General features: G+C 37.4%; 1 protein-coding gene across 4 annotated transcripts in view; it reads right to left on the reverse strand.

The window, feature by feature from the left end:
• Arfip1 (ADP ribosylation factor interacting protein 1) overlaps positions 1–27,046 on the reverse strand; it is a 64,158-nt gene that overhangs the window by 14,376 nt on the left and 22,736 nt on the right. For 3 of the 4 annotated variants that reach the window (XM_042701694.1, XM_042701693.1, XM_042701692.1), the window contains 5 exons: positions 19,992–20,100; positions 17,329–17,424; positions 14,726–14,838; positions 7,252–7,473; positions 3,557–3,714 (listed from right to left, as the gene is read on the reverse strand). In XM_042701694.1, the coding sequence (XP_042557628.1) occupies positions 3,557–3,714; positions 7,252–7,473; positions 14,726–14,838; positions 17,329–17,424; positions 19,992–20,100 (698 nt within the window). The remainder of the gene's footprint in view (positions 1–3,556; positions 3,715–7,251; positions 7,474–14,725; positions 14,839–17,328; positions 17,425–19,991; positions 20,101–27,046) is intronic. The other variant, XM_042701696.1, reaches the window with a different exon arrangement.

Here is a 27,046-nt window from a genome sequence, read left to right on the forward strand (position 1 = left end):
ATGTTAGCCTTGACCCAAAAATATATGTTAAAATATATATTAAAAAAACATGACATGATCATTGCTTTCTGGTGCTGGTGATTGAATCCTAGGTCCCTGCACATGTTGGCCAAATATTCTATTACTGAGATGAAACTCCATTCTCCCAATTTTTATTTATTTTATATTTTATTTGTGCCAGTCCTGGGGCTTGAACTTAGTGCTGCCTTTGAGGTTTATCTTATCACTACCACAGCTCCACTTCCGGCTTTTCTTGGTGGTTAACTGAAAATGAGTCTCTCCACCACCAGACACTGGCTCATGTCTGTAATTCTAGCTACTCAGGAAGATGAGATCTGAATCACACACACAGTTCAAAGCTAGCCCAGGCAGGCAAGTCTGAGAGTCTTATCTCCATTGAACCAGTAGAAAGCTGGAAGTGGCGCTGTGGCTCAAAGTGGTAGAATACTAGCCTTGAGCAAAAGAGCTCAGGAACAGTGTCCATGCCCTGAGTTCAAGCCTTACAGCTGACAAAAAGAAAGAAAAAAAAGTCTCAAACTTTCCTGCCTGGGCTGGTTTTGAATCACTACTCTCAGATCTCAGCTTCCTGAGCAGCTAGGATAGGCATGAGCCACCAGCATCTAGCCCTCCTCCCAGTTTTAAATTAATCCATATCAAGTATAAAAGTAGGAGCACATGGGCTCTAGTCTTGGCTTTGAAACTGACTATGTGTGAGGGGAAGAGCCTTAATATTTGTCCCCTGTAAATAAAATATAAAATGTTTTACATTTGCGACTTTATTAAAGTCACTGTCCTTCAATATGTGTCAATTTAAAAAGGTATTGTAGAAATAAAGACTGAAGGGAAAGACAGTATATGCTAAACAATTAAACTATATTTCTAATATAGGTAAATAAATTATTTTTTTTATCTACCTATGCACTGGAGAAACAAAACAGATTCACATGTTTCTTAATTGGGAGCTGGGGGTGTATTTTTTTTTTTTTTTGGGTCCAGTCGTGGGGCCTGAACGCTGGGCCTGGGCACTGTCCCTCAGCTCTTCAGCTCAAGGCTAGCGCTCTACCACTTGAGCCATAGCGCCACTTCCAACTTTTTTTATTTTTGCTTATGTGGTGCTGAGGAATCGAACCCAGGGCCTCATGCATGCAAGGCAAGCGCTCTACCACCTTCCCAGCCTGGGGGTGTATTTTTGAAACAAAAGAATTCTCATTTCATGGGGCTGAGAAGGTGGCTTAGTGGTAGAGTGCTTCCCTTGCATGCATAAGGACCTGGGCTCAATTCCTCAGCATCACATAAGCAGCAAAAGCCAGAAGTGGTGCTGTGGCTCAAGTGGTAGAGAGCTATCCTTGAGCTGAAGAGCTGGGGGACAGTGCCCAGGCCCAGAGTTCAGGCCCCACAACCGGCAAAAAAAAAAAAAAAAAAAGAGGCTTCAGATGATTAAAGCCAAAAAAGGAAGAGTATCAAGTATGTACAAATTAGGAGATTATAAAGAATATTTGACATTTAGAAAAGAATCACGTAAAACTTATACAAATAAAATGCTTCATTCATACTGAATATGTATATAATGAATCCTTTGAAAAACATACTGTCAATGAAAGAAGTTAAACAGACTGGAAAACAATTCACTAGGAGTATTATCAAAGGCAAAATCATTAGAAGATTTTTTTACAGACAGATTCCTTCAATGTAAGTGAAGGAGATGCTATTGAAAGATTCCTCTTGATTCTTTTCTCCCTCGTTTTCTAGTTTTAATACCATGTTAAGATTCAAACAATAAAGAATAGAAAAAAAAAACCTAAGACCTAGACCTGCACACACATACAAAAGCACTTAAACTGGGTATGGTGGTGCATGCATTTAACTCCAGCATTTGTAAAGATAATGTAGGAGAATTTTAACTTGGGAGGTCAGCCTGGACTACAAAGCAAGACCTTATCTCAAACAACAACAAGAACAAGAGTATAAACATGTAACAGTAAGAAGACTAGGTGTGTCACTTCTAGAGCAAAAGGTCAAAAAAGTCATGCTTCTAAAAGGTGAAGTTTGCATCCATCTTTAGCTAGGGTATCAAATTTCACAGAAAAATATAATCAGAACCTCTAAGAGAACTGGACTGAAAAGTAAGGGGACTGAAAAGGCAGGGCATATGGTGGAAAAACTAGGCCTAGAATCAAAGCAGAAATTTTTTTTTTTGCCAGTCATGGGGCCTGAACTCTGCGCCTGGGCACTGTCCCTCAGCTCTTCAGCTCAAGGCTAGTGCTCTACCACTGGAGCCAAGCACCACTTCCAGCTTTTTCTGCTTATGTGGTGCTGGGGAATCGAACCCAGGGCCTCATGCATGCAAGGCAAGCACTCTACCACTGAGTCACCTTCCCAGCCTCAAAGCTGAAAAAATTTTATCATGGGTTTATCTCTTTTTAGACATTTGTAAGTATTTATAATATACATTTTATTCACATATCAAAATGGTTGTGATAGGGTATATGTATGAAATAAAACGTATGGAATACTTGCATTATAACAACTTCAACATATAAGGCAAATACTGAAAAGGCATGGTGGTGGATACTTGTAATCTCAGCACTCAGGAGGCAGAAGTAGAATCATGAATTCAAAGCCAGCTTGAGCTATATAATAAGACCCTGTCTAAAAAGACCAACAACAAACTACAAATACTTCTACAAAAGGTAAACTGGCACATGTTTGAAGGCTAGTAATACCTGGACAAAAGAAAAATGGAAGTTGGGGCTGGGAAGGTGGCTCAGTGGTAGAGCGCTTGCCTTGCATGCATGAGGCCCTGGGTTTGATTCCTCAGCACCACATAAGCAGAAAAAGCCGGAAGTGGCGCTGTGGCTCAAGTGGTAGAGTGCTAGCCTTGAGCTGAAGAGCTGAGGGACAGCACCCAGGCCCAGAATTCAAGCCCCACGACCGACAAAAAAAAAAAGAAGAAAACTAGAGGTTGGTGTCCACAGTTCAAACTTGGCTGTGGAGACAGAAATGAGCTCCTGTATCAGGAGCAGACAGTGCGATCAGTGCGCTGTGAGGGCAGTGAGCTGCTTTTGTCAGGAAATACCAAGTAACAGGGGTGACAAGTACATTGGGCCACATTATTGAGGACCATCTACTTTCTGGTCGTCTTTCTGGTAGGACAGAGGGCCCTGTGCTTTTCCAGGGAAGCTCAAGCAGGGAGGTTCTCCATTTCTTTGCTTCTTAGCAGGCAAGGTTTGGACACCTAACAACGCTCAAATGCACCTTCCCAAGGCTGAAGCAAATACTCAAGGCCTTTAGAAACTTCTGTGGGAGGTATGGCAGCATCAAGCACTAGAGGCACTTAGATCAGAGTCCTAATTATGTATTTCTGAGTTTTTATTTGGCTTTGGGCTCTTGTGTATTTCTAGAATTATGTTCTCCTCTCTCTTAGTTCTGTGAATTTTCTATATTTTTGTATATTTTTTCCTCGGTCAATATTGGACAAAGTTCTTTCTGCAATTAAATTTACAGGTGAGTATGTGCCACCTGAAAAATGGGCAATCTAGTGGAAATTGGTACCTACCTGGCACTCTCGTATTGTTTCACCGTCATTAGTGTATCTTCAATTGTTTTGTTCACCAAAGTGTTCACGCTGGCAATGAAAAAATTAATGGCCCCAAGAAGGGTTTCTCCATTTTTAGCCAGCAGCTTCTGAGTATCTGCATTGTAGCCAAATTCTTCCTAAAACAAAGTACCACCGTTATTTAACCAGTAAAACAATTAGTAGAAATGACTTCGAAATTTCAACCATATCTCTAATGGGAAAACATCTGATTTAGAAATCTAGCAATAGAAATTTTACTTTTTCTTTAGATCTTTAAATATTTAAAACTCTAAATCACAGTTAGCTATATAATTATCAAAAAGTTTAGTCATCAGCTCAGATGCATAGCTAAACCTAGTTTTTAAAAGTAAAACTACTTTGTACTAGAGAAAGAATATTTTAGTTTCTACATTCTGTTTGTATTATATTATAAGCACAGCTGTTAGGGAAAACTATAGCAGATTATTAATCAGAGAAACTATAACTTTCACAACCAAATTAGGTAATAATTGGCTAAAACTATGAGACATAAAATAGATTGTAATTTTTTTGTGTTTTGACTGAATCTCCTCAAAGTATAAATATTAACAAGACACATTTCTTTGTAGACTTAGTGACTAGCTGACTTCCAAGCTCAGGTCTATCTATACGCACAGCTAAGGAAGGATCATTTGATGCCAGATTTAATTCATTTTCTTTGAATGAACTATGTTTTAGCTCAGCAAACATTACAAATGATTCCTTTAGAGATAGCCAGTATAAACACCAAATGTTCAGCAGTGAAAGCTTGCCAGTCTGTTTGGTTAATTATAGATTAATTAGGAGCATATGTGATCAAATAATAATAAATGTTAATATTTTATTGCAAGATATTATCACTGAACTTGTTAGAAGCACTTCAATTTCAGTTGAAAAAGTAATTATTTTTGGTCAGTCGTGGGGCTTGAACTCAGGGCCTGGGCGCTGTCCCTAGAGTTCTTTTTGCTCAAGACTAGCATTCTCCCACTTTGACACACAGTTCCACTTCTGGTTTTCTGGTGGTTAATTGGAGATAAGAGTCTAACAGACTTTCCTGCCCAGGCTGGCAGGAATCGGGATTCTCAGATCTCAGACTCCACAGCAGCTAGGATTACAGGTGTGTGCCACCTGTGCCTGGTGAAAAATGTAATAGTAAATCAACTAGATTCTCAGATGAAAATTTAATGCTAGTTTATTATAATCAAATTTCTAGGTGGTAAATTATCGAATAATTCAATAAAGAGCAGGAAGGTAAAATTTCTGTATTTAAGAGAGATCCATGTAAATCTTTCCTAAAGATTAAGTCTGTGGCATTGTGTAGAATTAAATGACAACTACTGGTACACAAAGGATTACATAAAAAGAAATCTGAGGTTAGCAGTTCAAAGTCAATTTGGGCAGGAGCCGCCATAAGATTTTTATCTCCAATTAACTACCAGAAAGCTAGAAGGGGAGCTGTGGTTCAGTTTGCCTTGAGCAAAACAGTTCAGGGACAGCACATAGGCCTTGAGTTCAAGCCTAAGGGCTGGCACCAAAAAAAAAAAAAAAAAAAAGTAAGACGTAATATATTGCAGTCACTGATATAAAATAATTAGAATATTAGTAAGTAAATACATATATGTATATGCTTTGTTTATTAATAAGTTAAATTTTCTTGTCAGTTACAAACGAAACTAAAACATCAAAGAATATTCACATCATGAATAAGGTTTAAATTCTAATTTGCCACTAGAAAAATGGAAGACTAGTACAATTTCCAGAGTTAAAAATCTAGTTGCTGGGAAGGTGGCTCAGTGGTAGAGTGCTTGCCTTGCATGCATGAGGCCCTGGGTTCAATTCCTCAGCACCACATAAGCAGAAAAAGCTGGAAGTGGTGCTATGGCTCACATGGTAGAGCTCTAGCCTTGAGCTGAAGAGCTGAGGGACAGCACCCAGGCCCACAACCGACAAAAAAACAAAAAACAAAAAAAACCTAGTTGCTAAAACATCTTACTATTGGCATAAAAACCAATACAGAGACCAAAGGAATATAATAAAGAAGCAGAAATAAATCCATGCACCTATATAGCCAATTAATCTTTAATGAAGACATCAAAAACCTACACTGGAAAAAAGACAACTCTTGAATAAATGATGTCAAAACTGTACAGAAGCTACCCTTATTCCTCACAAGCTAAAAAAAACCCATTTCAAATGTACCAAAGATCTAAACACAGGGCCTGAAATTGAAACTACTAGCAACAAACTGGGGAATACACTTCAAGATACTGGTATAGGAAATGATCTTTGGCTAATATACCAAAAGCACTGCCAACAAAAGCACAACTAAACAAATAGAATGGGAGATTATACTGTATTTGCAAACAACTCCTCTGATAAGAGATTAATATTCAGCATGTATAAGGGACTCAACAACAAATGAACCAATTAGAAATAGGCCAATAATCTGAATAAGCATTTCTCAGAAGAGAATAAACAAATGGTCAACATCACTCACTAATCAAGGAAATGCAAATCAAAATCACAATGGAAGCTCAATGCTCTCAGTTCAACCCCAGTTCTGCTCCCCTAAACAAAACAAAAAACTCACATGAGTTAGCATTGCAACTCAGTTAAACTAGCAATAAGCCAATAAGCAAAGAATAACAATAACAAAAACACAGGTGAGAATGTGGAGAAAGGGGAGCTTTTATGCCATCATAAAATATTATACGGACCTGGTTCCTGGAAAATTTTAGAAAACCCAGGAATTGCACTACTGGCTATATTTTCAAAGGAAATAAAACCAGAAAGTCAGACACAAAAGCCAAGTATATCCTTTTTGTCTATCAAATGACTCAATTAAAATTGAATTTCTGTATTTTTCATTGTTATGATATTAAAATTCTTCATAGCAAACAATTCTTTGTCCAAAGTTTTAGGATAAAGTGATTTAATCTTCTACTCTATCTAATTCTTCAAGTTAGAAGTCTATAGGCCAAGAATATCTATCTGTAACTTTTGGTTCCAGGCAATGAACAAGAAAAAGAGGGTCACAAGATAGTTAAAAAAAAAAATCCTAAGAATTTTGTTGAATACTTAGAGATAAATCTTGAGAAATAATTTCATGCTAAACTTCATAATTCATTTTATTTTATTGTTGCAGTGTCTTGTATGTGCTAAGTATGCACATTACACCTGAATTCTATCCCTAAACTTCATAATTTAGTGATTTCAATAAAAGTGTATCACAAATCCATTTGAGAAAGTTACCATTTGTTTGCACACTTGCTTGGTAAGAGATTTCCAATAAGTGACTAATTGCTTTTTAACCTACACCAAAGAATTATACAGAGCTAAGATTCTTTGTAGGCTTAGTCACTGGCTAACCATTTTCCTACTTTCTAACCCAATTGTTTTCTCCCAAAGTTTCCATTAACATCTATTCTAAGGTATAAAAAGATCACTATATTGACAGAAGTCAGTTGGTCCTTCTTAAGTATATTAAAAGAAAACACCTCAAAATTTTCATTACGTGGGTTTAAAGCCTTGTGCTGGGCTGCATCCAAACACAGTATTTCAAATTGTATTAAAGAGTTCAACAAATCATAAAAATTACCTCTTAGAACCCTTATTCCCACCTCTCACCCTCCAAATAGTTTTAAACATAATCTTACATGGAGCTCTAGGGACTTCAAACTCAAGTCAGCAAATGCATCTCCAAGTTGTCTTTGTGTATGCACCATCTGGAAAAGCTGGGTCGACAACGTCTGAGCCAGTCTTAGAATATTTTCATATTTTTTCTTATTATCTCTTAATATATCAATCTGAGCTTCAAGTTCAAGGTCCACAGTTCTTGAGCCACGGCCTAGTTTCTCAGAGATAATTTGTCGAGTACACTAAAAGAAGAAAGATGTACTTAATTAGGGAAGAAAAATAAAGAACAAAGTAACAGACAAACCACAAACATAAACCCTAGGGCATATCACATATACCAGTTGTTTTTCTTCCATGAGCTAGTCTAACAAACTGAAAATTGATGCTGCTTTACAAGCTTATCAGGATTCAGAAAAAAAATCAATGTATCAGGGATCAGGCATGTCTAATAACTATTACTAACCAAAGGAAGTTTTAAAATTTATCTAGCTCATTTATATACTGCCAAATAAATTCTCTCATATAATCCAATTTCAAGTTTACTGTATTTGGATAAATGACTTCAATATCTGACAATGTTTGAAAAGTACATATTGAGACTGTTAATATAAGAATAACTATCAAAATTCTAACTTCTTATTGGTTTAAATATTTTTCTCTTCTATCTTTCCCTAAAATAGTTTATGTGTATGTATATGTGTAAAGGAGGAATGGCAGGAAAAAAAGGAAGGAAAAGAGAAAGAGGGAGAAAGGAGACAGGTAGAGATTTGATAGTCTTGAATTCTCCTTTTACTTTTGCCCAGATGGCATAGTGTTAAATTACATTCTTCTACATTACATAATGTAGTAGAAACTTATACATGTTTAATGTATTGAATTTCAAAGCCCTTGGAAATAAGTTTCTTAGTAATAATTTGTGATAAAAATTTAAAAATGCATTTATTTCACCATTCACTAATATATTTCAAAGTTAACTGTATATGGAATCCATATATTCTTCATAATTTGCTCTTTATTAGGTTTCACAATTTTGGTTGAAGGATTAATTTTGCCAGCAAGTAATACAGGGAAAAAATAGTGAATTCCCTCTTTCTTTCTTTAATCTTAGCAAACAATAGAAAACTGAAACTATTAACAGTCTCATGGATGTTCTAAACTCTCTCTTAAACACACAATCAAGTATATGCTATTTTCAGAGTAAGTATGAGATTGTGTTATACATAGTATATCCTAAACATTTCTTTCTTTTTTTTTTTTTTTTTTGGGTCCGGTCGTGGGGACTAAACTCTGGGCCTGGGCACTGTCCCTCAGCTCTTCAGCTCAAGGCTAACGCTCTACCACTTGAGCCACAGTGCCACTTCTGGCTTTTTTCTTTTTTCTTATGTGGTGCTGAGGAATTGAACCCAGGGCCTCATGCATGCAAGGCAAGCACTCTACCACTGAGCCACCTTCCCAGCCCCTAAACATTTCTTTTCTATGAACAAAATATCTTGAACCTTTTCGCCAATATAGATAAAGTGCCTGGCTTTTTTTCTTTATTTTAAGAGAGTCTTGCTGGGCACCAGAGGGTGAGCCTGTAATCCTAGCTACTCAGGAGGCTAAGATATGAGGACAGCAGTTCAAAGCCAGCCCAGGCAGGAACATTAGTGAGACTCTTATCTCTAATCTCCAACTAACCATCAAAAAGCAGAAGGTTAAGCTCAAGAATAGAGCGCTAACTAGCCTTGAGCAAAAAAGCTCAGGGACAGCAACCAGTTCAGAGCCCCAGGACTGGCATACACAGAGAAACAAAAACATCTTAGCAATTACCATGGAAAGCATAGAAACATTTCTGGAAGATAAAATCGCACCAGGTGAAAAGTTTAACTGGAAACACTGTGATTTTTAAGCAGATAAACTTTAGCAAGAAGTATCTGAAATAGTAACAAGATAAAGGAGATGAGTCACTCATCCTTTCACCTTTTTTTAAAAATTTACTTTATTGTATTATAAAGACTAAGATTTCTCCTGCCAGAGACATTTATTTATTTGTAAGCTAAGACATGCAGTATCTTCCATAGAATAATCTGTTGATAGGCAAGAAGTCAGACTTATTGGAGGTTTGTAGACTGGCAAAATGAAAGAGATGTCTACTGTTGTCTGAGTGGCCATATTTTCACAAAAATAGCAGCTACAAGCAGGCAAAGATTTAATAAGAAATGCTGTATATTTCCGGGAAGGAAGACAGTGACCAGAATAAGGTCACTGTGATGCAAATTAAGATAAAACTGGACATCTGAAACAAGTTTTGAAACTGAATTTACACAGCCTATACTCTTAACACAGGCTATTTATACACCCTTAAGAAAAAAAGCTAAGGGCTGGGATGTAGCTCAGTGGCAAAACGCTTCCCTAGCAAGTGCAATATCCTGGATTCAATTTCTAGTACCAAAAAAGAAAAGACCAAAAAAAAAAAAAAAAATACAGTTAAAAAAAAGAAAAAAGCTAAATCTGGAAATGAGATCATTAGAAGGTATCCACCTAGTTTTGCAAAGAAATAAGTTTTGCCACTCATCAGGGTCTCAGAGGAAGTTTTTTACATAATCCTTGAACACTGGATTTTTTAATTTAAATTTATTTCTAGTGTATACTAAACTTAAAATGCAAAATTGAAGACCAAGATGTATTACAGAGCAAGTTTAAGATAAAAGGGAATGAAGATTAAATGTTCTACCTTTCCTCAAAGTCTGTGAAAATGGAAACCAATGAGCTGGGAAAGTTTCTCATATAAATTAAGAATTAATTTTGAGAACAATAGCTGCTACATGAAATTAAATTAAAAGGACAGAAGGAAGCTACAGTCAATTATTGACTTACATAGAGGTTTTTCTATTTGGAGAAGGGCGGATGAAACAAAATTAACACATAGTGTGCAGAAAACTATGAGTCACCACTGTATTGGCTCATGAATTTATGTGTACTTAAATAGAAGCAAGACATTTCTCTGTAATGTCAAATAATAAAGACATTTAAGTATAAAACACTTACATTCATAACAACAACTGAACAATTTTTAAAAGGATGATTAAGAGCCAGGCACTGGTGGCTCATCATGCCTGTAATCTTAGTTATTCGAATGCTGAGACCAGAAGATCACAGGTGAAAGCCAGCTCTATCTAGCAGGAAAGAGTGTGAGACTCTTCTCTCCACTAAACTACTAAGAAGCCAGAAGTAAAGCTGTGGTTCAAGTGGTAAAGCACTAGCCTTGAGCAAAAAAGCTCAGGGATAGCACTCAGACCTTGAGTTCAAGACCTAGGATTAGTGTGTACACATGGCATGTGAGCATGCACACATACATACACACATGCATGCACGCGCGCGCGCGCGCACACACACACACACACACACACACACACACACACACACACACACACAAAGAGTGATTAAGGTGATAGATAGAGAAATGAATGGATAGAGTAGGTCAACCAATAAATAAATAAGCAAGATGACAAGAAACTCAGTTATGAATTTAAAAGGTATCACTTTAGTAAGAGTGTGATTGCTGGGCTGGGAAGGTGGCTCAGTGGTAGAGTGCTTGCCTCACATGCATGAGGCCCTGGGTTTGATTCCTTAGCACCACATAAACAGAAAAAGCCAGATATGGCACTGTGGCTCAAGTGGCAGAGCGCTAGCCTTGAGCTGAAGAGCTGAGGGGTAGTGCCCAGGCCCAGAGTTCAAGCCCCATGACAAAGAAAAAGAAAAAAAAAAGTGATTCCTAATGGAAAAAAAAAAAAAAAAAACATTTTGCATTTAGGAAAGTTGAACTGAGATGACTATTTAAAAAAAGCTGAGATGAATATTTAAAATGATTTCAAACTGGGCATTACAGCACAACCTTACCTTTTAAAAAAGATTTTAAGATAGCTGGGTGTTGGTGGCTCATGCCTGTAATCTACTTAGGAGGCTGGGAATGTGGCTTAGTGGTAGAGCACTTGCCTTGAGCACAAAGAGGCTCAGGGAGAGCATATAGGTCCTGAGTTCAAGTCCCACAAACACCCCCCCCCCCTTATATTTGTTTTTAATTATATATTATATAAATGGAATTAAGTATTTTCTCTGAATAAAATCCTCAAAGTATTTGCTAGAATAGAAACAAGAGGAATTAAAGGCATAAATCACAAAGGAGGGAGGATCAAAGTCAGAGCCAGAATCAAGTTAGTCAAGAGTAATATGAATACAAGCAGTCTTAAATCAAGCAACTCAGAACAAGAACTTGAAGCATTATCCAAGGACAACAAATACCCAACATTGGCTCTAATTTGGACCCAAATAGGTGAAAAAAGAAAGTCATGTAGACTCACTAGAATTCTTACAGTGAGCTTCTTTTGGTTCAGAGATTTATCTCAGCCTAAACACACAGGATACAATGCTCCATTAAATTATTTAGGTCCAATTTTTTTTCTTCTTTTGTGACCTAGACTGGAATATCCAAATTAAGTTCTGATTTTTCATGTAAAAATAAAGTGATCACAGTAAGGGAAATGATCCTTCTTTCAAATGGCATTATACCATGCATGCACTATCTTATGTAAGCCATTTTCATTAACATTCATTTTAAAACAAGCTTCAGATGGTGTGCTAGTACTGTAAGACAGATTACTGCAGAGGTAAGAAACAGGTGAAAGGAAATGATAACACAGATACAGACAGGAACAACTAGATAAGGAACAAGAAAAACAAGTAAACGACAGCAGAGGAAGACAAATAAACAAAAGCCTCAATTTGAAAACAAAACAAAACATCGAATTGGTATTTATTAGCTTCAGAAATAATACCTGTTCTCTTAAAGTTCAAAATGTGTGGATACACAATATTTATAGAGGCAGATTTCCTGAACAAATGAAGAAAAAATGGCTAAGTTTGAAGAATGAATGAATTAAACTCTGTGTGGTATGAAAGATAAACAAGCAAAGCTAAGGGGAATTCCAAACAGTTGGTGGATCCAGCTCATGAACGAAGTGCAGAAGTGTGAGAAAGCACAGGCTGCTTAAGGGGATCACTGTGGAATCTGGCACACACAGATCCACAGGCAAGAGAGAGTAGCAGAAGACAGAGCTGGCAAGGTGGGCAGAGGTCAGATTCAGGCCACCTAGAGACAACGTGGATCTCCTGAGGGATTTTAAAGCAACAATGACCACATTAGCTGAACATGATCTAAGAGAATCTGCTGAGAAGCTATTAACAACACTGAGAAAGAGAAAGACTGAAAAGACAGAGACACAAGGACAGAGAGACAGAAACAGGGACAGAGAGAAATAGACATTAACTCTGGCTTTAAGGCTGCTGGAGGACATGAAGACGGCAGAACCCATAAGGTACACCGGGTGCATATGTGAGCTCAGAAAGAAGACAGTAGCCACTGATAAACTCTCCGGCTAGCAGCTGTGATATGAGGCATACAAACGTAAGAAGATTCATAGAATCCCCACCTTTGACAACAGAAGGGACATTGATTTACAAGAATGGCCTACAGGAAAACAGCTTAAGCAGTGTCTTTTCTTTTTTCCATTTTAATTAGCTTATCATCTCATTTATGTGGAGGGGGACACCTTGCTGCATCTCCACCTGTTTACACTGCATTCCACTCAATTTCGCTACTTCTATCACAAACAGCATCTTACCATTGGCATTTCTTGGGTCTGTTCTAACATGGGCTATTTTGAAAAAATTCACATAGCACATTTAAAGACACTTTTCTTTTCTTTCTTTCTTTTTTTTTTTAAATTTGGTTGGTCATGGGGCTTGAACTCTGGGCCTGGGCGCTGTCCCTCAGCTCTTCAGCTCAAGGCAAGCACTCTACCACTTGAGCCACAGCACCACTTCCTAAAAATACTTTTCAATCTGAAGAAAACTTGTACTTTTGTAGATGATTTTAATTTAAAAATACTAACTAAAAGAGCAAATTTACTCTAACACTTCAGAAGACAAGAGAAATCCACTCTGTACAAAAATGTAGACAATTTTTTTTTCAGTCATGGGGCTTGAACTCTGGGCCTGGGTGCTGTCCCTCAGCTCTTCAGCTCAAGGCTATTGCTCTGCCAGTTGAGCCACAGCACACTTCCAGTTTCCTGGTGGTGAATTGGAGGTAAGAGTCTCACGGACTTTCCTACCCACAGTAGCTTGGAATTGTGATCCTCAGATCTCAGCCTTCTGAGTAGCCAAGATTACAGGCATTAGCCACCAGGCCAGCTTTGACAATTCTTAATACACTAGATCCTCAACCAATCAACTCCCATCACAAAGTTGTGTACTGCTGGCACTTTCAGCTATTTAACTACTCCAGGAATTCTACTGCCTTATCTTTGCTAAGATTCCAACAGATTCCAAGTGGATTTGTGGCCTGAGCTGTTTGTAATACATCCAATCCCTTGTAGGTTAAATAGTTAAATGAATTTTAGAGAATAAAGAAAAATAATAAATTTCTCTGGAACAATGAAAATAACAATATTTAAAACTCAGAATCTAATTATTTTGCAGTTAGATGCTGCCTGTACAGTTATTACTTAGTTATTACAAAAGATCAGAGAATTTCAAGTATGAATATACTTTTATGTATGAATATACTAGTGTTGTATGTCTATAATCTTAGCTCTACAGGAGGCTATGACAGGAGGATTACCTGACACCAGGAGTTCAAGACCAGCCTGTGCAACACAGTGAGACATCATCTCTTAAAATTAAAAACAAGTCAAGTGCTGAAGCTGGTGGCTCATTCTTGTAATTCTAGCTACTCAAGTGGCCAGAAATCCTCAGATTTCGGTTCAAAACCAGCCAGGACAGGAAAGTCTGTGGAGTCTTATCTCCAATTAGCAGCTAGAAAACCAGAAGTGGAACTGTGACTCAATGTGGTAGAGGGCTAGCCTTGAACAAAAGAAGCTCAATGACAGCACCCAGGCCCTGAGTCCAAGCCGTACAAACGACAAAAAAAAAAAAAAAAAAAGTGAAGTATCAAAGAAAAGGGGAAAATATACCTATAGCAACTCTTAAGCTAAATGTATTTCAAGGCTGTTGAGCATTTTAGTACCTTTTTACACTCTGTACTGACTTTTTTTTTTGGTCAGTCATGGGGCTTGAACTATGAGCCTAGGAGCTGAGCTGTCCTTGAGCTCTTCAGCTCAAGGCGAGTACATTACCACTTCTGGTTTTCTGGGAGTTAATTGGAGATAAGAGTCTCATAGACTTTTCTGCCAGGGCTGGCTTTGAACCGTGATGCTCAGATCTCAGCTTACGGAGTAGCTAAGATTACAGGTGTGAGCCACTGGCTCCAAGCTTGTACTGACTTTTAAAGTATATGTATAGATCAACAATGAAAAAAAATGAAATAAACATTTCATTTTTCTAATTGTATTACCATGTTTCCATGAAAATGTAATTCCTATTCATATAAATGGAAAAAAAAGAATCTAAATAACATACAAATGAAAATTCTTAGAAAATAGTTTAAAAAATACAAACCTTATATGTGTTTAGACTCCATTTTCTAACAAGTTCTAACTTTTCCATTGCAGGACTTTTAATTTCATCTGCTAGAACAACTGGTCCACTTTTTGTCTGAGTTCTTTGGCCACCTGCATGATCATAACAAAAGACAAAAATAATCCACATAAAGACAAAGGGGAGAAAGAAAAGGAAATACTGATGCTGTTCACACTAAATTACTTCTGCACTTAAAAAATTAAAAAGGCTCCCACAAAGTGAAGAATTACAAACTTCCTGGAAGCATGGAAGGTAATAAATTTCCTAATCACTTAAAAAATGAATGTTTTTGATATAAAGAAATGATAAATGATAACTTTGTTTAACTTGATTTAAATATAATATATATGTATGTATCAAAATATCTTCACTGTTAATGTTCAGTTTTTGTTTTGTCCGTTGTGGGGCTTGAACTCTGGGCTTGGGTACTGTCTCTTAGCTCTTCAGCTCAAGGCTGAGTCACAGTGCCACTTCTGGTTTTCAGAGTGGTTTACTGGAGATAAGAGTCTCACGGACTTTCCTGCCTGGGCTGGCTTTGAACCACAATCCTCAGATCTCAGCCTCCTGAGCAGCTAGGATTAAAGGCGTGAGCCACCAGGGCCTGGCTACTTTTTGCTTTTATATATCAGTTAGAATATTAAAAAAAAAGCGCTACTATCATTACAGCAAAATGTGTTAAAACAGACCTACAGTGTACATTTTTCTAAGTAGCCCCTCACCCCCAAATTTAAAAAGCAAGGCAATGTAAAGTCCTACCAATCAATAGACTGCTCCAACAACTAAGACATAAAACCAACTTTTCTGTAGTTCCTAGAAACTGTACAGAGTGCTCCACCATCCCAGCTCATTTTTCCTGTTTTTATAGTCCAACCATATGAGTTTCTATAGAAACTACAGGGTTACTATTGAAACTAATTTGAGCATGGCTGTATACTCCTTTAATCCTCCCTACCTTGTAAGATCAAGATTCCAGGTCAGCTTGGACAAAGAAGTTAGTGAGAGTTCATCTCAATGAAAAAGCAGGATACAGTGGCATATGTTTACAACCTCAGCTATGAGGGAGGTATAAATGAGAGGATCATAGTCCACGGATAGTCAGGTAAAAATATAAGATTTAAGCTTAAAAATAGCAGAAGCAAAGGGGCTAAGGACATAGCTCAAGTGGTAGAGTACTTGTCAGAAAGCAAGGAGGCCCTGAGTTCAATTTCTAGTATTAGAAAGAGGTGGGGGAGGGGCAGGGAAATACATTCCATAGTTTGTAATAAAATATTTCTAGTAAAGTATTTTCCACAGCAGAAAGATTTTCATAAATGTTTATGAGAATTATGGGAGACTGATTCCTGTGGTGGTTGGAAAAACAGGTGTAGGAGAAATAGTAGGACAGGGTGGCCTGGGACCCCGCTGCAGCGCCAGGTGAGCCTGCAGTACCTTCCTAACATCGTCAGGCCCCTGGGGACACTGCTTGCCTGGGCCAGTGAGGATTATAGCAGGTGAAGTGGGGCTGGGGCATCTGGGGAAGGAAATGGAGGTGGGGTGGGGGGCAGCGGGGTGGAAGGCAGGCTGGGGGGAGGTGTAGGAGATCCCTGCCCTGCACATGGTATGACTACTGTGCCATGTAAGTTCTGAAGCCAGGCAATGCAGAGTACCAACACACTGAAGCGCGGGGAGTGTGGTGGTAGAAAGTTTATGATATCAATGACCTGGGATGGAAATTGTCTAAAAATTAATTTAAAAACAGTAAAATAAGGAGAAAAAAAGGTTTAAAAAATGTCTTTTTCAACTTCTTCTTATAGCCAGACCAACCTTAAACATAACTTCACTACAAAGATTGAGCATGGTTTATAAAATCAAACACATCTGAGAATTTACAAAATCCTCACAGTAATAAAATAAAAAGAAGTGTGGAGTTCCTTTTTCCTATTTTGTTTCTTAGAGGTGGAGTCTCGCTATACAGCCCAGGCTGTCTCATAATCTTCATGCCTCAGTCTTCCAAGTACTGGGGCTTTAGATGTGTGCCATCGCAATGAGCTTCTTTTTCTGTTTTTATAGTCCAACAACATTAAAGTGCAGCCACACTGGTATTTTCCAAGTGTTTTTCAGTGGGTATAACTGGTAAATTAGGTGGTATTTTGTTTTACTCTACAAACTACTTGTAAGTTGAGACTAAAATAAGAAAGCAAACTTATCCAATAATAAACAACTTAGTTGTTGAAGCTTCCGCTCCCCCCACCCCTTTTTTTAAACTGAAAACAGGACAGAGGTGACAAGCTGAGATTGTTAGAATGAAATAAATGAACCTGCAATGCCCAGAGCAAAGAAAGAATGGTTTGAAACAAACCACATTTCAATATGTTTTTAACTTAAAAAAGATTGAATTTCAGCTTTGAGATGTAATTACTCTGAAAAGAAAGATAGGCTGTGTCTAGAAAAATTATTTTCCTTATTGTTAAGAAATAAAGAAGCAGTCATCGAAAAGGCCAGAAAAACACACACCTAAGAATACAAAGCAAGTGAGTATGAAACTGAGTTAGTTTAGCTTCAGCAGTAGCAAGAGGACTTTATCCAATCAGTGCAGTGAATACCTGCAGGAACTATTAAATCACTTCCTTGTTGAGCCAGTCGGCTAGCTGCAACCCTGCTAGGAGACAGAACAGATGGCAAAGGTGGTGCTGGGGAACCTGGAAAGGGCAGACATTTGACTGTGAAAATCCTTTTCCTCTTCCGCAAGCTGCACATTTTGAATACAGGTTTAATGACATTTCCTTTAAATATTCAAACACTGAGATTAAAGACTGGATATGTTCACTTTCCTGTAGGATTAAATGCACGACCAGGTTGTGCTCTTATACAAACTGCATCAAAATGAAGCTATCAAAGTGAAACTAAGCATCTTTTGGATTAGGGTTTAATCTTTGAACAAGTGTGACTAGTGTTTTAATGTTCATGTACTAAAATTACAATTGCCAGGAGACCCTAATTCTGCAATATTGTTTCAGTTACGGGGGAAAAAGAGATTTAATTAAATGTGAGCTACATAACTTCATTGAAATACTTAAAAATATCTGAATATTAAATTCATTTTTGTTCTATGTTGACATTTAAATTTTGAAAACGGGGCTGGGGTTTGCCTAGTATGTATGAGGATCTGGGCCTGATTCCCAGTACGTAAACAAGTAAAAATAAAATGTGAAAATGGAGGTCAACAAAAATGATGTCAAATAAGGTAAAGTAAGTCTTTTTTTTTTTTTTTGGGTCCGGTGGTGGGGCCTGAACTCTGGGCCTGGGCACTGTCCCTCAGCTCTTCAGCTCAAGGCTAGCACTCTACCACTTGAGCCACAACACCACTTCCGGCTTTTTTCTTTTTGCTTATGTGGTGCTGAGGAATGGAACCCAGGGCCTCATGCATGCAAGGCAAGCGCTCTACCACTGAGCCACCTTCCCAGCCCAGTAAAGTAAGTCTTATTCAGTTAATCCTGTCAAATTAAAAGTCATCCCCTAGTGACAATGTTGTCAGACACCTTGTATTCATACACTGTTTTGTAGAATGGGAACTTCTTTGTATAACTACTTAAGGATAATAATAATTTTTTAAAAAAAGAAAAAAAAGTCATCTCCTACACAGCATTGCTACAATGATTCAGAATGAATGAATAGAGTGCCCATAGGGCTTATACTGTATACTGCTAAGACATGACGTGCTTTCTTCTTTTTTATAGCTTTGCTTTTCTAAACATAAAAAAATGATGTTACTACAAGGTCCATTCACTTCACAGCCTAGAGAGGAGAATATGATACTGGATTATTCTTAATGCCTATCCCAGCAAAAAATATGTACCAAAATCTAAGTTGTCCTAAACAGTTGGACAATTCTACAATAAAAATATACATTACTATTATCTGCAACCTTTTGCAGATAATAATAATAGTGGATCTTTCCACTTGTGGAATTACAAGACAGCACTAAAATTAATATAATTCACTGGTCATCAACTGTAACTACTTAACTATATAGGTCTACCAAAAAAAAACGATCAATGTTTCTACATAGAAATATTTACAGGTTTTTCTTTCACTCCTAAAAATGAGCACTAGAAAAGTTATTCTAGGTAAGAACATTAAAACAGGAGGCAATTTTTCATTTCTATTGAATACACAAACACACACATATCATACAGGATGTGTGCAGAAAAGCTATTTTACTTTTAACAGTAGGTCTAACTCAGCTTATACATCTGGCTCTTGACTGGTGACTAGGAACCTGAACTTAGGAGGGATTGTCTCCTTCCCACAGGGATGGGCTCACTGGGCCTACAGCGTTTATATAAACAATGTGGTTTATGCTGAGTCTGTATTCCTTCTCAAAATCTAGACGCTTGATACTGCTAGACAGAGGATGATTTGTGAGTAATCTTAATTAAAAACCCTGGGGAACGAAGACACCTCTGTGCAACTTTGTTAGAAGACTCTTGGAAGCTTACACCTAATTTTACTTTTTGTCTCATACAGTTTCTGACTTTACTGAATATGCCTGGTAGTCTTCCACTATAATAAAGTATAGCCATGAGTGGGGCTTTACACTGATTCCTGCAAGTTCTCTTAGCAAATTACTGAACTTGCAGATGGCCTTGAAGACCTCCTCTATAGCATGAAAGTAGGAAAAACAGGAATTCATTTTCTTATCTCTTTTGAAATAAGAAATATGTATTTATACAAGTAAGTATAGCCATAAATTCTTTGTTACAAACCAACCAACATAACCTATATTTATGTTATGATACAAGTTCTGATTTTCCATTTCAATACTTCACAGGCTGGGGATATACGCTGTGGTAGAGTTGTACCCAGCACTACAGATGCCCTGGTCCCAACTCCAGATGATAATGAGTAAAATTACACTCACTAATCTAAAAAGAAAATTATTACAACAATTTCTAAATTGTGTAAGTTCAAGAGGATAATAATTACATTTGTGACCAATTGTTTTGTAATTTTATTAATAAGTATGTATACAAAGAGGTTACAATTCCACACAAGTCAGGTTGTAAGTACAATGCATCTTGATCAAAGCCGTATGTATATTCCAGCATTCCCCCTCCATCCTACCCTTAAGTTACACTGTTAAATCTGTGACTTGTTTTATCAATAAAGTTAGAGGCTCAGCTCTTGTGCTGTCTTCATAAAGGTGGCATAGGGTGAACTTCCTCCCTCCTCCACCCAGTCATATTTACAAGCACATGGCTCTTACCTTGATATGCTCCTGCTTCAATAACCCTTTCTTTGGTACTATCAAAGCCATGAGATGTAATTTGAGATTCTGAGAGACCCAGTCCAGATGGTAATGAACGCTTCAAATCCTTAGTAATGTATGGATAAAAGAAAAAAGTTATGAATTCCACAGCACATAACAGTTCAGAATAATTGTGTTATTTTAATCTCATACTATTTTTCTCTTTTCCTTTATATTGTTATGGTTTTCTATAATGATATATAATCAGCAGCAAATATAGCAAGATGTACTATTAAGTATCACAGCATATGTCAAATATAACAGGTTTTCATTATTTTAGAACTAAGCAGCAGACAGAAATTAATATTTAATTTAATTTTGTGTATGCTGATGTTGAGCTTGAACTCAGGGCTGTGCTGTCTCTGAGCTTCGTTGCTCAAGTTTAGCATTCTATGACTTGAGCCATAGCTCCACTTTTAGCTTTTTGGTGATTAACTGAAGATAACAGTCTCACAGGCATTCCTGCCTGGGCTGGCTTTGAACTGCAATCCTCAGATGTCAGCCTCTTGAGTAGCTAGGATTATAGGCATAAGCCACTGGTGCCTGATCGAATTAAAAATTTTAATCTACTAATAAATCAGAAAAATCATAATTAAGATCACTAAAATGCTGTGTCTAATATTTAGAAGTTTACTGATGTCTAATACAATGATGAGCCTATACCAGTGGCCAATGTAAACAAATTATTGACTTGCAATATTAATTTATCTTCAGCTTCAAGGTGAGCTGGGTAAATTGGGTTTCTCCAACTTCAGAAAAGGAGAGGCAGCTCAGAGCAAAAGTGTGAAAGGCAAAAGCAGGGCTGAAGGTGTGGCTCAAGTGGTAGAATGTCAATCTATCAAGCTCGAGGTTCTGAGTTCAAACCTCAACAACAACAACAACAACACACACACACACACACACACACACACACACACACACAAAGATACTATGCTATAAAGTAGTGTTATATATTTTACTAATCCATCGTACCTTGTGTAATTTAATGCTAAAGTATATAGCCTACAGTAGGGATCCAGGATATTTTTTTCCACAAGGAGAATTATACTCATTTAATATATCTTAATCAGTTGAAGACAAGTTATAATCAAGCAGGAAAGTATGCAACAATCTGTGATGTAGTTAAAATATTCAGAAGAATAACTACTGTGAGTTAAATGGAAGTAAAGTCTTAAAAGATGGCATCTGTGTGTATAAGCTACCAAGGTGGAGGATACAGAAGGCTGGAGAGATGGAATGAGGATAAACCAGGATGCATTCTCAACATAATAAAAACATTTGTTGGGGAGAAGGCAGGAAGGCTAGCCAAAAGCATATTATTGGCACAGGCTAGCAATTAGGTGCCATGGCAGGTATAGTGAAAGTCTATGTTGAGATATGGGGGCACAGAATGGCAGAAAAATTTGGGAGACACGTACGAATAACAACAGTCACAAGATGCACCTACATCTAGCCCAAGACCAGAGGAGGAGCCAAGGAAATGTGGAGAAAAGATGAAATTAGGAATTAAGAATACTTTAAATACAAACTTCTAATGATAGTTTATGGTATAGCCACATGTTAATAAAATGGGATAGCTAAGATTTTATACACACACACACACACACACACACACACACACACACACACACAAAACACACACACACACAACCGACATAAGTTGCCCTTATACAAGTTAATTTCCATAGACAAACCAGGATATTATTTAAACCACTCATCAAGATATAATTCAATTTAAACAACCATTTCTACTCTGCAAAGGAAGAAATGCAATAAAAAACAGCTAGGTTTATTTTATATATGGTTCTGGGAAAAGGTATGTGCTGCAAATGGAAGTATCTGAGAACAAGAGCAAAACCCTTAGAAGGTGAGCAGGTATGGGCTGATGCTTTTCTCTACCTTGAGGTTACCTCTGGAGGACGCCTGATAATCAGACTGGGTATCTAGGTCCAGACATGTTGATTCTCTACCACTAAATTCTTTAGTTAAAACCACAAACATTTAAAAAGACACATGACTTAAATACATAGAAATTAAAATAATCTACACTTTAGGACATCAGTTAGTTTTAATATTGCTTAAAACTATCCTTAAGTACTCTTATTAAAGCACCTTAATAATAATTTTCTCCAGTTCCTAACTCCTGTATATTGATCTCCTGCTGTCTTTCTTGTATTTTTAGGCTGTATATCAAATCAGTAAAATTACTGTATTAATAAATGATCATGCAACATCATCTTTTAAAGCACTTTGGTTTAGCTTTGGAAATTTGTTTCATTTATTCAATCTTAAATCTCCAAATTTGTAGCTTGATTTCCCAAATAATCCAGTTACTGAGTGATTATTGGGAATAAACTAAATGAACTTGCAGTTGTGTCTGGGAATGGCTCCTTTATCCTACTGTTTAATTAGGACTGGAATTCCATCTTATCTTCACTTGTAGCAAAGTGTGTATCAAGTGATTTGCTACTAACATAGTTGGAAATAAAGCAGTTATCATCATTAGTGTGTAAAATGCTTCTCATGTGGTAGGTCACAGTGAGCCCTATTACTTATTTTCAATTGCAGTTCCAATATGCTTTCTGGATCGAGAGATTCAGGGCAAACTTTCAGAAGGCAAACAAGATTGGACAGCACTGACTGGATATCAGTGAACACTTGAGAAATGGCTCTTATTCTAAGTGTATGGTTATTTTATAAAAGAACAGTGGGGCTTGGAGGAGTGACTCTGGTCCTAGAGCACCAGTCAATGAGCAATAGCAAGCCTCAGATACCGAGTTCGAGTCCCAGTCTCCAACAACAGTAACAAAAAATATCAAGTAATCATTTGATGAGGCAGTTTAATGTAATGGTTGCAATGTTTGCTCTGAAGTCAGGTCAGATGAACCTGAATTGGAACTCTGGCTCAGTCATTTAGTAGCTATGTGATACCAGGCAGGTTCTCTGAATATCTGAGTTTCTTTAGTTCTTACCTCATTAACAATACGTAACAAGTACACAGGATAACACCTGGCACTTCAAATATTAGTATCTGTCTCCTTTGCCCATCTCCAACAGAAATCTTTGGGAGATTTGAAGTTGGAACAAGATTGTTTTCTTATCACTAAAACTGGGCAGCTGTACATGGTGGTACATGACTGTAATTCCAACTACTTGAAGATTTCGAGCTTGAGGCCAGTCCAGGCAAAGTTAGCCAAGACCTTATTTTATAAACAAAATAAAAACAAAAGGGCAGGAGGCGGTTCAAGTGGTGGGGTGCATGCCTAGCATCCTCAAGGCCCAGGGTTCAATCCCTGATACCAAAACTCCCAACAAACAGATCACCCCTCCTTCCCCCCAAAACCCAAATAACAACAACAAAAAACTCAACCCTGGGCATTAAACGTGTTTTCATAGAATTTAGAATGAGTAATTTTATTTTTTGAATAATGAAGACAGTAGAATCTACCAAGGTCCTTAATGTACCTCCTTATCATCCCAGAAACATAGGATTAAAAGTATCCTCAGCCTTATTATTATACTTACAATGTCATCTTAATTATATTAGGGCATGCCTATATATGAAAACAGCCATATAATTAACTCAATAGAGCAACTACACAGAGGTTACTGAGAGACATGGATCTGAAATGTCCACCAGCTAGTTGCAGCAGTGGCACTTGTCTAGTCTTCTCATCTGCTTGGGAGGATCACATGAGCCCAGGAGTTCAAAGCCAGCCTGGGCATCAGAGTGAGTCTTCATTTCAAAATAAATAACCAGAAAGACGGACAGATAATGAAATATACAACTTAATGTATACAACAATAATAGCTTTTATAGAAACTATCTTGAGAACAGATAGAGATGGAGAAAAATACAGGAAAGATATACTTTAAAGAGATAGGATGAGTTTGATACAAAAATAAGCACTATCTAGGAAACAAAGAAATAGGGCCAAAAGAGACATCTGGAAAATCATGAACTTCAAAAATAAAGTAATAAAGAAACATTATCATAAGGAAACAAAGGCAACTCAACAGAATGGATTGGGCTTTCAGTCAATGGAGCACTTCTTAAAATCCTAAAGGCAAGAAGTCTGTGTGTTCCTAAGAATGAAGGAAGGCTACTCTACATCCAGTAAATCATGCACCTAAGGAATTCAAGGCCCTGAACCTTATGATCACTCACCAACTGTATACCAAATACAACTCAAGCTCCTTCTTTACAGTGGTAACAAAGTTTCTTGGACAGGAAAAGAAAATACTGGTCTTGGATCTCAAATGGGTTTCCTGATGCATTATATTTTCATTTAAAATTTCCTTTTGTCCTCTGTTGTACATATGAGGGATGACTTCATTTTCATGAGCAGAGTCAATAGATCCTATGGGTTTTCCACAATAATAACAAGTTAGTGATGCACAGCCTCCTCTTTTAGAGTGCTGGGGATAGAATCCAGATCCTCAAACACACTAGACAAACAATCTACCACTGAGGTATACTCCATACCTTTCCTAATACTCTCACTTACCACATAAAATACATGCTTGAGCATGTGTATTATTTACTGAATCAACACCTAGTGAGAACCAACTTCATGACACTTGCTGCTCTGCCACCACAGAGAACAGGAAGGAAACAGTCCCTGTCCACGTAGACTTGAGTTCTAGGGGCAGGAAGGCAGGAGATGAACAGTGAACAAACCTATGTCAGGTAGTAATAAATGAAAATAATGTAGTCAATAAGTAATAAATAATGAAAAAGTCACAGAGATTTTGGCTTTATATTTCAAGATAAGGCAAGAGGGATACAGAGTGGCAGGTCATTGCTGCAACTGTGCATGAGTTCTATGGGGAAGGTCTCTGAGGAGAGCAACACACACAGTGTACAGGTCTGGGATGGGTATGTTTACTTTTTCTTGCAATCCATCTGAAAGAATACTAGGCACTGAGCCATTTTCCATTCTGAGAATATTGTGGAAATTCTTAGGAAAGCAATATGACAGCAGCTGTATTAGGGAGGAGGGAGCTAATCAGAAGTTAAACAATAGAATACATATTATAAAAACATATACATGAACTGATGTAAAGTTTTCAAGGTTATGGGATCACCTTTTACCCTATATCTCAAGGCCTCTAGGCAAGGTAACTTTAGTGCTGAGAGGGTGTTTCACCTCACTCAAAACCATCCCCATGGTTTCCAGAGTTCCATTACGTAACAAACTCAAGACTAGAGACAAATATTCTTTCCTTGATGTAAAGCAGTTGGAGCAGTGCTAATGCCTTCCTGTGCCTAACTAATAGTAGCAGAGAAGCCTGATCAAAGTGGTGCCAACGGGCTGCTCCAATTCTCAACCTAAAGAGAATGATACTAAACAGAACACAAAATGACATGGGCTATGTGAGAATCGGGAAAAGCTTCACCTCAGCTATGTCTAAAAAAAGAAATTTCTATAAATCTGACAACTATAACTTGATTCACAAGTGACATTGATCAAGATGTACTGTACTTATTACCTGACTTATGGAATTGAAAACTTTTTGTACAACATATTAATAATAATGACAAGGATTGAATTATGCATATTGAGTATGGATGGGATGGGTAAAAAAATGGTGAGAATGAAACCGGGTGCCGCTGGCTCATGCCTGTAATCCTAGCTACTTGGAAGGCTGATATCTGAGGATCATGGTTCAAAGTCAGCCGGGTCAGGAAAGTCTATGAGACTCATCTCCAAGTAACCACCAGAAAACCAGAAGTGGCACTGTGGCTCAAGTGATAGAATGCTAGAACGCTCGGACAGCACCCAGGCCCAGAGTTCAAGACCCACAACCAAAAAAAAAAGTGAGAATAATGGAAGGGGTGATATTGATCAAGATGCATTGTACTCCTAATCTGACATGTGGACTGAAAAGGCCTTTGTACAACTACTTAAAAAGAACTAAGAAAAGAAATAAAGAAGTTTCAATCATACAGTTGGGCAATGAGAATCAGAATGAAAAATGGACAATTTCATTTGCTGTACCACAATGACACCGTGTGGCCAACCAAGTTATGACAACTCAATAAGCCGCCACAGACATATTCTAAGACTTTGCATTAAATACCAGTCATTTTAAGTTTACACAGCAAATACATATAAAAGGAAGAGGCTTATATGTAAAGTATGTGAGAAAGCTGTGATTATGATTCAGTGCTATACACAAGATCTCTTGATTAATCTCTAAGTATCCATAACCTAATGCTAATCAATACGTGTGATACTTTGTGGAACTTTAAAAACAAAAATGGACCTGAGGTTAAAAACAATTTCCTGTTTATTTTTCAGGAGGATAGAGTAGGCAAAGTGAACATTTAGGCAATATATGTCTAATAGATCTTGAGTTTAAAACATTGAAAGTATGCTTATGAAATGTTTCACTCACAAAAAAAAGTGGTAGAGCACTAGCCTTGAGTGAAAAAGATCAGGGGCAGTGCTTAGGCCCGAAGTTCAAACCCCACGACTGACAAAAAAAAAGAAAAAAAAAAACAAAACACCCCAAAGCATTTGGTTGCACTGCCCCCTAATTTCATAGACACGTACTCATTTACCATTCCATCATGTGATGTCATCTGTCTTATTATAATGCAGCGGGAGGTCTTCAAGAGATACCGCTACCTGATCTTGAACTTCCTGTCTATACAACTGAGTTAAATAAAACTATTTTAAAATAAATTATCCAACTCTCAAGTATTCTGTTATAGTAACAAAAACTTGAAGCTTGAAGATTATATAATAGTTCTTTTTAAAAAATTGTTGACAAAAATAAATTCAATGGAATTTTCTAATATCAACTAAACCAATGTCTAAAATAGTAGTTCTCAACTGGACATGCATTTCTCCCCACCCTTGAAGACATTTAGCAATATCTGGGGACAGCTTTGCCCATTACTAAGGAGGGTACAAATGGTGGCTAGAAGGCAGAGGACTGAGATGTGCTAGCCAGTCTATAATGCAGGTCCTCACCAAGAATTATCTGGCCCAAACTATCAATAG

This window comes from Dipodomys spectabilis, unplaced genomic scaffold (genome assembly GCF_019054845.1).
Source record: "Dipodomys spectabilis isolate Male_0828 unplaced genomic scaffold, ASM1905484v1 ptg000297l, whole genome shotgun sequence".
Taxonomy (NCBI): Eukaryota; Metazoa; Chordata; class Mammalia; order Rodentia; family Heteromyidae; genus Dipodomys; species Dipodomys spectabilis.